The sequence below is a fragment of the Kogia breviceps genome, chromosome 2, assembly GCF_026419965.1.
Source record: "Kogia breviceps isolate mKogBre1 chromosome 2, mKogBre1 haplotype 1, whole genome shotgun sequence".
Classification (NCBI taxonomy): Eukaryota; Metazoa; Chordata; class Mammalia; order Artiodactyla; family Physeteridae; genus Kogia; species Kogia breviceps.
Genome location: NC_081311.1, coordinates 163,972,274 through 163,989,124, shown reverse-complemented (window position 1 = coordinate 163,989,124; position 16,851 = coordinate 163,972,274). Strand labels below are relative to the sequence as shown.

The 16,851-nt window shown below is 41.4% G+C and overlaps 1 protein-coding gene across 7 annotated transcripts in view; it reads left to right on the top strand.

The window, feature by feature from the left end:
- Positions 1-16,851, top strand: part of ANKRD44 (ankyrin repeat domain 44) — a 323,674-nt gene that overhangs the window by 270,872 nt on the left and 35,951 nt on the right. For all 7 annotated transcript variants that reach the window (XM_067026492.1, XM_067026494.1, XM_067026491.1 and 4 more), the window contains exon 17: positions 14,687-14,758. In XM_067026492.1, coding sequence (XP_066882593.1) covers positions 14,687-14,758 — 72 coding nt within the window. The remainder of the gene's footprint in view (positions 1-14,686; positions 14,759-16,851) is intronic.

The window sequence follows — 16,851 nt, the reverse complement described above, 5'->3', positions numbered from 1 at the left end:
GATCGTGTCACATACTTTTCAGGCATATACTTAAAAATTGATCATCATAGGGCTTCCCTGGTGGCGCGGTGGTTGAGTGTCTGCCTGCCGATGCAGGGGACGCGGGTTCGTGTCCCGGTCCGGGAAGATCCCACGTGCCGCGGAGCGGCTGGGCCCGTGAGCCATGGCCGCTGAGCCTGCGCGTCCAGAGCCTGTGCTTTTCAACAGGAGAGGCCACAGCAGTGAGAGGCCTGCGTACTGCAAAAAAAAAAAAAAAAACCAAAAAACATCATAAATAAATGTAAAGCACCTTCCTGAGAAAAACGTTCATTATGGGCCAGATTTTAAAACTGGAGCATGCAACCAGAAGCTACAGGAATTGGTATGCAATTTAGCACTCACTGTGTTTATCAACCATTCAGATAATTTCAGAGCAATTTGGTATGTAAGAGAAATTCTGAAAAAAAAAAAACCCACCTTTTTCTGTGGTAACACAGAGAGGTCTCTCCCAAATTTTTATGCAATTATGTTCAATTGCCATTTGTATTAGTCATTAAAATTCCAAAGGATATAGTGAGTAAACAAAAAAGAAAATGTCCTGCAAGTTGTGATTTTATTCTTTTAAGATATGCTTTCTTGATTTTAATATTTTGATCCCTGATCCCTTGACTTTAAAAGAAAAACGTCAAAAACTGAAAACACTTCTATTACAACTACTTTTATATTTGCTGCTAGATTTTGTAAATAGATCATTCTGATCTAACTTTCAGCAATCTAATTTATGAACGTGGTAATCAGAAGTGAAACTAACGCTTTTAGTTTCAAATGTGTTCCTAACTCATCCATACGCTAAAGAATCCATGGTACAGTGTGTGTCCTCAAAGGGAAACAAAAAAGGGTCTAAATTTGACACCTGTGCTCTTGTACAGCAAATGAAGGTAGGTTAGTTTAAACTGTGCAGAGCTAACAGCGTCAGTACCTATTTTCTTAAATGGAACTCTGAATTTTTTTCAGCTGCCTTTCAACTGTACACTGACATGTTTGAAGCTCCAAATTAAAAAAAAAAAAAATTAAAACAGGACTGCATCCAAATTAGTTTTCCATAGTTTTTAAAGAATGCATATGAAGTAGTATTTTTAAATAAAGCCTTGTTAAAATCAGAGCAAAGTCATTCTGATAGATAATTGAGAGCAACAGGGAAAAAGCTTTACAAGAGTATAGATTTCTTTTAAATTGTTCATTTGAGTGACATAAAGTTACACAACATTCTAAGGTTTTCTTTCATTAATAGGGATGAGGTACTAGGCTAAGTGCATGGGTGATACAAAAACTTAATTTTAATCAATAGTTTCACCTGTCTTCTTAATCCCTTTATTGAAGGTATCAGCAAGCAGTGAGAATGGTCCCTCTTAGAACTGTGAGGACCTTAGTCATGTACTTTATGTAATTAAATACCCCACCTCTCACACCTTCTGTTCAAAGAGCTAATTAACAGCTAGAAAGAAAAGACAACAGATGGGAAAGGAGGCATAGACACTCCCAAATTGGTGAAATGGCTCTCTTTGTATCCTGGTGGCTCAAATTCACAAATTTTAGCGTGTTTTAAATGATGAACGCTGTTTGCTGAAGATGCTTCATTCTTGCCATCAGATGAACATGACTAATTTTTAGAATTGCTGGGTCTGTGAAAGTAAAAGGCAGATAAAATAGTTTAGGACCTGATTTTAAAACTCATTAAAATTCATGAGTTATCCATGGGCTCTCTGGGTTTTGATGGCAAATTATATTCTGTATTGTGGTGGTGGATGGGAAGCAAGGTGCATGTGTTCCCCAAGAGAATGGTGATTATTTACATATGTGCCCTGGAGGCAGGAAAGGGGTTTTGGTTTTGGTTGTTGTAGTGGAGGGGCAAACTGGAACGGGAGGATGAAATTGAAAGGAATAGGAATTAAGCCCTAAGGACAGTGTCTTTCCTTCTCTCCCAAGAATGTTGGCTGCTCTGGAAGGAAGGGTCCATATCTCCTGTTCAATAATAGCCAAAGGACAAGGTAACAGGAGTCAGACTCAGATGGGTAGATGGCCTAACACCTCATAGAAGGAGAATCCAGGAAGGCCAGATTTGCCAAAATGCCAGCCTACAAGCTGCTCCCAGCGACCCCTTCAATTAAGGGTAGAATGTGTGGCTAAGGTGGGGTCCACAGCAGAAAGACCCACAGAAGAAACCACTTTTTAAACTGACACACAAAAAATCAAGCTGAGGAGCATCATAATTTCATTATACTAAAGAAAATAGAACTCTGTTGCGATTTGTGTGTGTGTTATGCCTTCTATAAATCTAAAACCATAATTTTCTTATATTTTTGTAATTCCTATACTAATAACCATGGCAGAACAGTCATCTTACATAAATGAAAACGGGATTTAATGATATGAAATTTTGTGAGCTTTGAGAGAAACAATTCTTTGAATTATCTTATTTCGCTTAAATGAAATTAATGTGCTCTTGCTTTCAGTCGTAAATGATCTGTGCTTTATTGTGAATTTCATTTTCTTCTGCAGAGAGATTTATTTTTAAAGAGAGGTGAGATGGAGGAGGAGAGAGGGGTGTGCCTCTTGGGTTGTAGGTGATCTGAGATTTAAGTCTTACAGGCATCTGCTCGGGGTGAGGCTCCCTGCAGTTCTGCTGAGGATTCTAAGTCAGGAAGGAGGCCAGAAAGAGAGAAGAGGTGGTCCACTGTGAGACCCCCAAGGTGTGCTGAAGGGACATAGCCCTCCAAGGCTATGCCTCCTCTCTTAGACTGGGGGGTGAGAAGAGGACAGTGTTGGTATATGGCAACTCCAGTCTGTTCCTGGGATAAAACTGAGCAGATGTGGACCATAAAGCCTTCAGCCCAAATGAAAAGTTCCTGGCCACTACCATGATTCTCTGGATAAAGTAGACACTTGAAGAGTGGAGGGGAGCCCATGATTCCTCAGTCTCAGAGCCTGAGAAGGGTTCATTGGAAATTCAGTGGGACTGATTTTCTGATCGTGGGACAGCCTTCTGCCCGGTATCTGCACAAGTTTCTTTGGAAGGAGAGGAAGGCACCTTTTCAAGTTCTCTCAGTGTTCCCATGGAGAGTCCATTGTGGAACGACATTGACGGGGAAGATTGTTATAGGCATTTCCAAAGGATCTTAAGACTTTTGAGGTCTTGTATTAAGATTGGAGCTGATGGGTGGTGTCAAAGTATACATTTCAAAAAATTTTAAATGAGACTCTCATAAAAGGAGAAAAAGAACATGCGTTAAAGATTTTAAAAAATATCTCATTAAGTAATATGATGGAACCACTAAGATGCTAAAGTTTATTCAAGGAGCATTTGAGGAACAGAGCATTTATAGAGACTTTAATAAAATAATACTAGAGTAAGATTGCTAGGTAAGATACAAAACTTGTTACCATCCAAAACAGCAATAAGCTCTAATTTCTAGAGTTATCTTTTCTACCACACAGAAATAATGCGTATTTCTGCAGGAAACAGATCTACAAGTTAACATGTAACTTCACAGAGACTGAGCCCTTAATTAACATTTTACTAAAAATTAATCCTTGGGTGGACCTGTTAAAACAATGCCTCAGTATGATTCTTAAAAGGACATGGAATTATCCTCTTTGCCTTATTTACAAGTTTTGGATCGTTTTTCTGAACAGTAGGGAATCTTGTCTAGAACCTCTTGATATTTATCCCTCTTATTCTTTTTCCTTAAACTCATGTTACCCAAGTGTGATTGTGGTTGATTAGCATAGACCTTTTGCTTTTATCTTCCTCCCCTGTGCCCCTTTACTCACACACAACTATCCCAGCATCACCACAACACACATGTAATGTCAGGATCCAAAAGAGAGGAGTCAGGTGGCTCTGACTGAATACACCAATTGAATTTAATATACCAATGTGTTGAACTCACTGCTGATATAGAAGGGTGAACTTAACTTTTAAATTATTCTGCAAAATTCAGGAGGTCTAGGTTAATTCCTTTACTATGAATATCAAGGGAATACGCCTAGTTTTTTGTTGTACAGAAAATTCCTTGCAGTAATTATTGCTAGATCCAAGAGAGCTTGCCATACTCACTATCACATCCCTAGTGGATATATTAAGGGTACCCCCAGGGCATACTTTGCAGGTATCGGCAACCTAGGCACACACTTTATCTGAGATTCCTGCTTCTGGAATTTGCTGATGACTGCAGCCTATTCCCTCAGAGATTTTCTTAAGGACCCTTTTCAGCTATCTCTCTTTTCTATCCTGTCTCAAAGACATCAACATTCCTTCCCTCTTTTGGCTCACTGCGCACACAAAAGAATGAAACCAAATTCGGTTATAGAAAACTAGGGAACCAAGGAGAATAATTTCTCTATTATGGTGAATTATGCCTTCTGATTCTGCTTAACCCTGATATAGTCATTTCATATTTTTATCCTGCTTAGGAAAAAGTGAATTTAGGAATTCTGAGCATTAGGTAAATCATTTGAATCCAAAGCTGCCATGGAACCTCGAAAATAATAGGGAGCACTTTGATGGTTTTTTTCACATTTGGGATAGCTTCTGCAGCGAGTCTGTGCAACTCCTTCAGTGGGTTAAAACCCTTGTTCTCTCCATAATCGGTTTTGGCTTCAAACTTGAATAAGTCCTTGTGTTTTCAGGAACCATGGTTATCTTTTCCCTAAAGAGGGTGACATTTCTTATGAGTTAATTTTAAGGCTCTTCCTTATCTAGAATGCTCACTCATGGCAACATGAAAAGAATTCTACTGTTTCATTATTTCAAAAACATATTATCTGGCTTTCTCTGGACTGATTTAGGTATTTACAACCAGAAAATGTGTTTCGAATTCTTTTACTAGTATCTTACGTTCTTCCTAGTATTGGTACATTGATCGTATCAAAATTTAATTTGATATCAGTCTTCTTTACTTCCTTATGACAGAAGGCCAGAGGGTCACCTCAGGATGGGTTCTACCACTACCTGGCAACAGCAAACTGACATCGTGGTTTAGAAAGACACACTTAGCCTAGAGCATTTTTCAGTTACAAGACCATGTTCTATGAAAGGTCAGGTTTGTTTGTTTATTTATTTTGCTGGTTGGTCGATTTATTAAATGTAGCAATGAATATGGTATTCCCATTGTTTTTCTAAAGGGAAAAATCCGTCCAAAATATAAGATCCCAGTCATATTTTTGATAGTTCTGCAGTGGCAAAGAAGGCGGCAAATGTGTTATCACCCTGTAATTAATTCCACTAGTGCTCTCTCATTCACTTATCAGATTTAAATTAAATTCAATAAACCTTATTGAATACCTCCTACAAGAAATAGGTAGTCCCTGCCCCTAAGGAATTTGCAGTTTAATGGCCATGAAGGAATGTACTCAATCAATAGTAATACTAGCCAGAATGGTGTTATTGATTTCATAAAGATATACCAGTCATGGTCATGAAAACATTGACCCCCCCCCCCTAAATTTTGTCTGGATAGGATGCTAAAGGGACCTTGGAAATCATCTGACTCAACCATCTCACTTTTAAATAGAAATTTATGTTATTCTTTATTAGAGTAATCTATGTTTGTTGTAGAAAGTTTAGAATATGTAGAAAAGTGGAAAGAAATCAAACACCCAAAGTCCCTCCACTACAAAGCAGTTATTATTCACTCTTTTGGTATATTTCCTTCCAGTCTCCTTCTCACATATTTTATTTTTTACATACATGAGATAGTATTAAATATGCAATTTTATGCATTGATTATTTTTCCATAAACTATTCTGGCATGATCCTTTCCCAATGCTATTAAAAACTCTTGGTAAACATTTTTTAAGCTAAATAATGTTCAACTATTGGATCAGTCATAACTTAGACATTCTTCTATTTAGGTTGTTTATACTATTTCCCTGTTGGATGGCTTTGGGCTTAAAACTTTCTCAGGATAGAGTCTGAAGTAGGTTTATGGGTCAAAGTACGTGAACATTTTTAAGGCTCTTGCAAGATAGTTTTTGAACACCACGCATTTTGTACCTTGCATTTGCCTTTATCTTCACAGCAGGTTTCATTAGCCTTCCTTACACATACTACCGGTTCTTCTGCCTTTTAATTGGCAAGGAAATCACCAGGAACTGAATATACACTGGAGGGAGGAGATAAGCAGAGTTATCAAAACCAGCTCCCAAGAAGAGTTAGAAACTTAATCTAGCGAAGCTTTTCTAGTAGTGCCCTCCTAACAAATGTGTTATCTCCTTTTGAAGTTGCATAGACCTTGACTGACACAAGTATAGAAAGTTAATGGTTCCTTACTTATGGAATTGAGTGGAGAAAGCAGAAATTAGATTAGATTCATGGATTTCTAGGAACCACTGAATTTCCAGTAACCGTTGTTAATAACAATTTCACGCAACACGGCTTTCTCTAATAGCTGTGAAGGCGTGTGAGGAGAATCATGAGGAACAGTCACTGCTGTTACTGATGTGCCGTCATGAGGGAGCTAGTTTATTTGGGGCGAGGCTCAAAGGCCTGGGGTCCACTGAGGTCCAGTATGACCTGAAACATTATATCAAGCCTGAGACTGGAAGACCTGTGGGATCACCCGAGCTCTATCCTGTGCCCCTGGGAGCCTCTCAGTGTAGCGTTGACATAGGCTGGGTGGTCGAAACTACTGCAGACTCAGCCCCCTCTTCTGGCCTGAGCCAGTCAGGTCACAGCACAGTGGACTCAGGATTGGCCTTGAGGTCGCCTAAACAGCATCTCATTCTCAAGCACAGACAAGAGGAATGTGAAATAGAATTTCTGACAGAGGTGCCAACTTTCCAGGGACCTTGGTCTGCTTCCAGCCCTTTGACTTGAAGACTCATAAATGTCCTCACTGCTAAAAGATAAATAAATCCATGTTTAAAACTTTCCTCAGGGCACCTCCTTGACATGGTCCCCATGGATATTTTCTGATTGGTTTTCTAACTCCTCTTCTCCCTCCTCACCTGTGGAAACTAGTTATGTAGTCCAAGTCTAACCAGCACTGACAAGAGCAAGGGTTAGCTCACAGACCCACTGGCTACACCTTTCTGTTTTTATATTCCGAGCCATACTTGGTTTCTGCTTTCTTAAACAGCACATTTAGAAACTGGTTTAGTTCAGCTGAAGGTCTCTTGAAATCCCTGAATTTTTTCCTGCCATATTTTCAAATAACTAGTCATAAGCTATACAACTTACAAAGCTTGGGTTTCCAGCTAAAGTGTAATATTTGTGTGTTTCCTTGCAATTTTGGATTAGATCACTGTTTTGTTAACCCAGCGGCCAGTTGGCTTATGGTCAAGTTCTTATTTATTCTTGATTCCGTTATCACAGATTCACTTTTTAGAGAAAGAGGCTTAAACTTGGCCTTCTATTACCTCTGCTGTTTTAAAATCCAAGACGTTGAGGTGTTCTTTGTGTGAATCCTCCAGCCCTGCCTGTGGAAATGCCTTTCAAATTCAGAAAATGTCCTATGAATTGTTATAATCTTAAATACAATCATTTTCTCAGGCCCCCCAAAGTTATAGAGCATCCCAGCCACTCACCACCCCGAGCTGGACGAGAGTTCACGTTTTACAAATAAGATGGTTGAAAAGCCTGCTTGCTCTCATCTTAGCTTTTTTCTCCCAATTCCCACTTCAGATGCCCATCTTTACTTGTCAGTGGGGGTTGGAAGTAGCTTGAATCTCAGACTTCTGGTTTTTTCAGCCAAGAGAGTGTTGGCAAATGCAAGGTGGTAGGAGGACGCTGTGGGAGAAGAGGTGGAGGTCAAGCAGTGCTAGATTCTCCATACAAGCTTCATAAATGATTGATCAATTGAGAAAAGAAGCATTCTGGGGTTGGGGAGATAACAAGGAATAAGATTAAGTAGTCCAGATAAAGCCTTTATTAAAGCAGCCATTTTAATAGATTTTTTAGGCAGAGGACCAAGTCGATCCTTGGAATGAGTGCAAATTTTTTATTGAGGCAGTAGAAACTGACATATTGGACGTGTACATTGGATTTATGAGTGTAATTCAACGTGAAAACTAGCATGTGAATGCATGGATTGTTTAAATGTTATGTATAAAATTATATTCTTTGATTTATAACTACAAGCTTTTTGTGCAGAACTCATTGCCTTTTTATGATGCTACTTGTTTGGCATGTATTCTTAGCTGTAACTGTTTCAAAAGAGCCATTTTATTTCGGATTTCGACAAGGTAGGTTGTGGGTGATCTCTGTAGAGCAATGTTATTTTCCAGTAATATTGCAGACCGCAGGCTGAAGTACGAGTTTGTATAATGAGTCATGGTAGGAGCTCTCTGTCTCCCTCCGGCACCCATATTCTTCCCCTGAGTCGTTTATGCAGTCGAGTCTCTGAGCAGTGCTGTGTATCTGCATCATCCCTTGGACTCGATATGTTTCGATTCTAAACATAAACGTCAGTTTTGAATGACTTGCAAATTGCTTTTCTCCCCACTTTTTTCTCATTGCCTTCTTAACTAACAAAGAAGAATCACTAAAGGAAGAGGCATATTAGAGGAGTTAGATTCCAGTTAAGATCCCCTGTCACTGCTGTGTAACTAAAATGACTCCTAGGAAACAAAGAGGAAAATCTCAAAGATCAAAGGGAATTGTTGGGCTTCCCTGGTGGCGCACTGGTTGAGAGTCCGCCTGCCGATGCAGGGGACACGGGTTCGTGTCCCGGTCCGGGAAGATCCCACATGCCGCGGAGCAGCTGGGCCCATGAGCCATGGCCGCTGAGCCTGTGCTCCGCAACGGGAGAGGCCACAACAGTGAGAGGCCCGCGTACTGAAAAAAAAAAAGGGAATTGTTGACGTTAGAGACATAAAAACACCCACCTACTTTTAAAACATGCACACACACACATAAAAAACTCTTCTTGTCTCCTACCCTCATCCCTGTTGGGTTTTTTTTTTTTTTTTTTTTAATATCAGGAAAAAGTTTCAGCTATCAGTTGATAGGAAGACATTGTTTTGTGGGATAGATAACATGGGTTTTGAATTAGACCTGGTTCATTTTCCTCATCTGTATTTTCCAGGCTGTGTGAACTTGAGCAAGTTACTTAATGGATTATTTGAGGAGAGACTGAGGTGATCCACTGAATGCTCAGCTCATAGTAAATGCTTAATACCTTTCGGTTGTCATCAGTGAGAAGCTTCATCATTATCACCACCACTGCCTTCATATCATGGTCATCACGGCCTCCACCGCCACCAGTCACCATCACCATCACCATCACCATCACCTCCTCACTCTCCTGGGTTTCCTCCTACCCCTCTGTACCCTCCCCTCCTCACAACCCCTTTCGCAGACTCTCTTCCTCTTCCAAACCCCCAATACTGGGATTCCTGAGTTTTACGTCCTCTCTCACTACGCATTCTCCCCGGCAGCCTCATCCACAGTGGGGGCTTCCTGTCTCAGCCATTGCTGATGATTCCCAAATCCATTCCTCCAGCCGAGATCGCTCTTCTAAGCTTCAAACATTATATCCATCTGTCCACTGGACGTCTCCCCTTAAATGTCCCAGCAGCACTTCAGACTAAAGCTCAGCACAATTTCCCTCCCCTGACCTTGTGCCTTCTCTTTGTTTCTTATCTTAAAGAAGGCATCACAATTCACCCTGTTACCAAAGCAAGAAAATTGGCTGTCATCCTTGACTCTACACTTTCCCCTTCCTCCGCTGTTCAATCAATGAATGATGTCTGTTACACCTTCTAGGCTCTCGGGTTCATGTGGGTAACGACCTTTTTAGAACTGGAAATCTCAGTGCCTAGCACGGTACTCAATAACTATTGAATGAATGAATAAAGGAGTGAATGGAAGTCCTGAACATCCCCACTGCCTTCCATTTCCTCTTTCTCTTCTGTAGCATAGGCCACCGTCCGTTCTCAACAACTTCATAATTCATAATTTAGAAATCCCATAGTTGAAATATCCTAACTGATCTCCCTGCTTCTAGGGTTGCAGTCCTCAGCCCCAGCACCACTGCAGTTCATTTTCCGCACTGCACGGAGAGATTTTCATGAAACCCAAGAATCTGATCGCGATCATGCCTCTTCCTGGCTGAAAGCACTGCAATGACTCTCACTAATTGTCCTGATTTGATGTCCTGGCGTACAGCTGTTATCCCGGCCCAAGTGTCAGTCTCATAAAAGTCCTGAATTGGGCGATAATGATATGATCGCCCTGTACCTAATCTGTCATCTGCTTACGTTTCCAGCCTAATTGCTCCTCATTCTTTCCTTGCCCCTACATGCTATCTAGTCTTATTAAACTTAAAGCTTTTCGTATTTGTTGTGTTCTCACATGCTCTTCCTTCTGCCTAGAAGTTCCCTTCTCTCTTTGCCTCGCAGATTCCTGCCATCCGGGTCTCAGGCTAAACCTTCCTTTACAGAAGAGTCTTCTCTGACCCCCAGTGTTATGTCAGGTACCTCTTCCTTCATGTTCCCATAGCGTCTTGCATCCTAGCTCTTGCCTCACTGTTTTCACTACCCGTTAACTTCTGTGGGTTCCCCACCAGCCTCTAAGTTCTCTCAGGTCAGTGACCACATCTGTTCGCTGCACAGTTGAATCCTGGTGCCTAACCCAGGCTCCCTGACAGAGATGACATTCAGCAAACGTGTAGTGAATGACTGAAGTAAAAATCACATGCTATTAGAATGATCAAAGTACACGTGAGGAAAAATCTTCCACAATAAATCTTCTGGGAATATGCCTAGTTTTTGACTGTAAACAGTACATTGCCTACTTGCCTCTCTCTGTTCATCGTGTTTGTGATAATGGTGGATATGATTCTGTGTTCCTTTGATTAAAAGTTCATTCTAGGACAGGATTTGGTGTTGGTACGCACTGTCAATTCCAGGAACTCTTGCAGGTGATAATGTTGCAAAACAAAGCAAAGAACGGCTGTTTTCTAGCCTTTTCAAGCAGTTGAAGCTACTTTTATTTCAACTGTGTATGGCAGATGGTTTTAAAGTTATTTGTTTTGAAGTTAAAATTAAATTTGCTTTCATTACTCTAATGTATCCTAAATTGCTTAAGTTCCAAATTCTATTCTCACACTAATAAAAACAAACATAACATGTCTTGTACTTCCGATATAATTATTTGTATTGTATTATTTGAAAACTTGAAATGGTGTGCTTTTAGATGGTAAGTTTTACACTGTTATTTGATCCTCCAGAGAATGCAAACATTTTGTTTCACATGCATTGACTAGAAAGGAGTTCTGGACCGATCTAGGGGTCTGTGTACATCATTCTATTAAGTGAAAAGGAAGGTTAATGGCTTTTATTCCAAACAGAAATAGCTTTAGTGATTTTATTACAAAAACCATACACATTCATGGCCAAAAAAAAAATCAGGAAAGATAAAGAAGAAAATGAAAATCATTTGTATTCCCGCTTTTACATTACTGTGTTAAACATTTTAGGGTATATATTTCTCGTCTTTTTTTTCTGCATGTGTAGTCATATCAATACAGTTTTTTAAATGGAAATGGTATCATTCCACACATATGGCTTTAAAATGTGTTTTCCCACTTGACAAGTTTGGGACTTTCCGGGAGAAAAAAACGGGTAAAGAGCATGTTAGGAAGTTTTGCTTTCTAGTGTATGGAGTGGTGTAATTTCCCCTTCGCCATCCCCATTAAGAAAACTTAAATAATCTGTATTACTTTTTGAATCAGTCAGGTTCATTTGAAGGAAACAGAAGCCATGCTAGCTGTTTGAAGCAGAAAACGATTTGATTTTTAAAAAACAAGTGTTTATAATATTGTTGGGAGGTCTAGAAGAGGGAGCCCTAGGCTGATCCTCCAGAAATAAACCTAAACCGCACTTGGACTGCCAGGGTGGCTGCCCCTTCCTCATGATCAGGGAGGTGGGGAATCAGAAAGCAGCCCTGGAATGGCCGCTCCATAGACACAACACCCCAGCTGACGTACGGGGACAGACTTGTCACTGCCACTGCTATTGGCCCTAGAAGCGCACAGCATCTGCTTAATCCACACTGCCAACAACGGATGCCTGTATCCCTGTCTTGCTTCTCTACCCTTACAAAGATAGTAGCCTGTACACAGGAAGCTAAAAGACAAGCTAAAGTCTCCATGACTCTGCTCACTTCTGTCTCTAAAATTTCAGACTGCATCTAGTTGGCAGAACCTAAATCACGTGTGAAACCCTAGTTCAAGGGAGTCTAGGAAATCTAGTTTTGAGCTATCTAGTCTCTGCAGTATAGGGCAGCCCAATCCCATCAGTCAGGAGGCTGGAGTGGACATTGAATACCGCCATATTCACCACACATCAAGGCTTTGGGTGTTGGGTTTTTGTCCCTTTTGGATGCATCGCTATACAAAGAAGAACTTAACAGCAATATAAAGAGGGAGAGCTTATCAGAAGTGGTGTTATATACCACTACAATTTATTTACCCCATCCCTATTGCTACTTATTCATTTTCTGTTGTTTGTTTTTTTTTTTTTTTCCATATAAACAGTATCTTGATAAACTGCTCTTAGCAGAGTCGCTAATAGCCTCCATGTTCCTAAACCCAACGGGCAATTCTCAGGTCCCATTTTACTTGACCTATCAGGACCTTTGACATGGCTATGGATTTTCTCCTTAAAACTCTTTCTTCACTTGGTTTCAGAACCTCCTGCTCTCCTGATGTGCTTTCTAGCTCACCTGCTCAATCTGCATCTCCCTGCTGGTTCCTTCTCATCTCTCTAGCTCTTAATGTTGGGTGCCCAGGATCCAGTCTCCCTCCTCTGTTTACTCCCTGGCTCATCTCATCCAGCCTTATGGCTTTAAATACCCTGAAGTCCACACCCGTTCATCCTACAGCTGCCGATTAACATGTACTTTTGATGCTTTAAAAACATCTCAAACCTAACATTTCCAATATTGAACTTCTGCTTTTTCCCACTACACATATTCCACTCACGTCTCCATTTCAGTTCGTGGAACCTGCATCTTTCAGTGTGATTACAACAAAATCCTGGGTGTCATCCTTTACTTCTCTCTCTCACATTCACATTCAGTCCATCAGCAAATCCTGTTGATTCAGCCTCCAAAAATATCCACAGTCCAACACTTTTCTCCATCCCCACTTGCTCCCTGCTGGTCCAAGCCACTGTTATTTCTCTCTTGGACCTTTGCCCCAGCTCTTCAGTGGTCTCTGTGCCCTCTCTAGAGTCTAAAAGTTAGAACATGTCACCCCTCTGCTCAAAGCACTCCAGTGAAATTCTATCTCAATCAGGATAGAAGTCACAGACTTTCTACAACAACCCAGAAGGCTCCTTATGATACTACCACCCACAGAGCCACCATCTTTCTGATTTCCTTTCCTGTCATTCTCATCCTTGCTCACCTTGCTCCAGTCTCACTGATGATCTTAAGCATCTCTGTCGCTAAAGGACTCGGCAATTGCTGGCCCCTCTGCTGGGAATGCTCTTCCCCCCAGATATCCACAAGGCTCTCTCATCGCCGCCAGACGTTGTTCAGGCATCACCTGCTCAGTAAGGCCTTTCCTGATCTCTGTATTTAAAGTTGCAAATGGACCTCTCCTCCAGCCTTCCGAACCCTCCTTCTCTGTTTTATCTTTCTCCATCGCACCTACGGCTTTCTAATTACTTATATAACTTCATTTTTCTATTGCCTGCCCTGCCCCCCCATGAAAAAATTGATTTTTAAATGTATTTTTTACTATTGAATTAGTGCATGGAACAGTATCTGGGCACATTGGTAGTCATTCATCAAGTGTTTGTTGAATGAATATATTTCTTTATACATGTGTCATTGTGCACTTGTCTAATTATTTAGTGGGGATTAATTCCTAGGGTCAAAGATATGCACAAAATTGCCCGGAAAGGTTTTAACAATTTGTTCTCCCAACAAGAGTCAATGAAATGTCTTTTTCCTGACACCCTCACCAACATCATACCCTAGTCACACCATCCGTTCCATTCCTTGACCTCACCGTGTTCATCCCCACTTGATGCATTTGCCCTGACTCCTTCCTGCTCCCAGAATGCTCTCCTGCCACATTTTGACTTGATTTCACTCTTCTTCTTATTCAGGTCTCACTAGAACTGTCATCTCCTTGGAGAGGCCTCCCCTGGCCATCAGCTGTAGAGTAACTTCCCAGTCACTCCATATCACATCACCCTACTTTACTTGCATTACAGCATATTTCACTACCGGATCTTTTCTTGTGTGTATGTTGTTTATTTGTTTGTCTGTGCTTTCCCGTTCTGGAATGTAAGCTCCGTGAGAACAAGAGCTTCCTAAGTCTTTTGCAACGCTATCTCCATGAATGTGTGTTTGATAGTGGAATAGACCCTGGGTATTGTAATTTTCTCGTTGTGACGATCTGCTGGGTGGGAAGTGGATTTAACATGAATTATTTGCCTAGATTGGTGAAGCTGAGCAACTTTTCAAGTGTGAAAGCTTCTTTTGAGTAACAAATGCTAAGATGACCTAGAAGTTGAAATATTCAGTTAGCATATTTGTTTTAAATATGCTATATCAGATTTCTGAGAAGTTGCATAATTTCTTAAGTTTCTGAAACCTCCTTTCTCATTTATGTCAACATGTGTATCCGTAAAGTAGGATTCCTTCTGCAGATTGCACTCACGTACTGTTGTTTTCTTTGTGTCTCCACAGCTTTTGGAGAGAACCAACAGTGTTTTTGAAGAGTCAGATGCTGGTGCTACCAAGAGTCCACTCCACTTAGCTGTAAGTGAGATGCTGTGGGCAGCTTCCCCTGTTACAGAAAGAACCTAAGTGTTCCTAAAACTAGGCTGCTCTTAAAAGGAAAGCATAGGGGCTTCCCTGGTGGCACAGTGATTGAGAGTCCGCCTGCCGATGCAGGGGACGCGGGTTCGTGCCCCAGTCCGGGAAGATCCCACGTGCCGCGGAGCGGCTGGGCCCGTGAGCCATGGCCGCTGAGCCTGCACATCCGGAGCCTGTGCTCCACAACAAGAGGCCACAACAGTGAGAGGCCCGTGTACCGCAAAAAAAAAAAAAAAAAAAAAAAAAAAAGGAAAGCATAGCAATGCATAATAACTCATAATGGAAACATTACATGGGTAAAGGCTCAGGCTGCGGTGAGAAAGCACGTCTCAAATTCCAATCCCAGCTTCCCACTGGTGACCTTAGACACATTACTTACCCTGTCAGAGCCTCGATTTCCCCATCTGTGAAGCGAGGATACAGGAAAAGAGACAACGTGCGTGAAGCCGTATCACAGTGCCCTTAATAATGATTGTTATAAATTTTAAGTCTCTAAATTATTATTATCTAGTCGTTAAATCAGTAAACTGAGGACATGTTTTATTTTGGTTTTAGCGATTTGAGTATAGACAGCAAGTATTGAACTTACAGATAATCGAATGCCACAGTTAAAAACTTGAGATATTTAAATACAGACTTGTGAGAGCAAGATGAAAATATGCATAATTGCAACTCTGCTGCTTCTGCCTGGGCTTGGAATCGGGGTCTCAGAGGAGGTATCAGGCGCTGATTCTCGTACTGGGTGAGATCTGGGAGGGAGGGGGGTAGGAGTTATTCTGTCACCAGTAAAGCTTCCTTTCCACATCCCAGTCATTGAAGAGAAATGCAAGAGCTCAGAGTGAGGACCCCCAAACCCTCTCTGAGGGTGACAGGGCTGGGAAGCTCACTACCACTCTACTTCAGTTAAGGTCTTGCTAACCGTTGATAATCAGCAGCCGTTCCCTAGGAACCTCTCAGACTGGCAACAGCGAGCTCACCTACGCAGGGCTCTGCTGAGCTGTGAGGCCTCGGTCCAGGGCCATCAAGAAGGCGTTTGGAGGCACCCAGAGGCCGGATGCTGGGAAGGGTAGGATGCTGGATCTCTGTGTTTAACGGTTTTGACATTTCACTCAGTACCACGCACACATAAGCACTTACTCAGTTTCCTTCTGATGAAAAATTGAGATGGAGATTTTGGAGAGCAGAGAGGAGTGTTTTAGTGATGGCATGCATAAGCAGTCAGGCAAGATAAGAAGGGATGAGGCCATCCCATAAGGATTGGAACGAACCGATCACACTCATGGAGCCCTCGCTTCTTTGCCAGTCTCCCCACACACTCACCAGCACATCTGATCACATCTCACTCACCACCCTTTGCCACGTCTACCAACGCAGCGACTATACACACGGACACACACACACACTGAGTCCAGTGAAATCAGGCTGAAATGTCCATTCGTCTTTCTTCCAGACATGGGCTTGGAGTAGAAGAGGTGGATGGAGAGTGGGATATTTACATGTATAAAATTTCATACCAGTTGCCTCTTAGTACAGGTTGCTCTAAAGGTTGACCCTAGAATCTCTGCCCAGCCATCTGCTGTGCCTGGGGAAGTTACCCCAAGGCTGGGAGAGGCCTATTGGAAAGGTTATCTCAGGTAGAATTCTCATGCCCTATGAAGGTGGGGTTGATTGCATTGCTAAGCCTGCTGGTAATATGAGAAGAGACTTTCCTAGCTTCCAAAAAATTCTATCATCTCTCATTCTTTTTTTTTTTTTCTTTCAAAAATTATTGTTGAGTGCTTACTGGGTGCCAGGTGCTCTGCTAAGCATTGTGGGTTCCCAGTCCTGTAAAGACAGGGTGGTACAGTATCATTGGAGAGAGCTGGGCTTTGGTAGTTCTACACTTAGGGGATCCTAGCCACCAGTCTTCTCATTAGCAATCCGCCTGGACATGGTTTTTCCATCTGTAAATTAAAAGGAGTGAGTGAGTTAAGGATCCCCAAACCCTTTCCAATTTGTTAATTTATTTAATTGTTTTTTTGTATGATCTTGGCCAA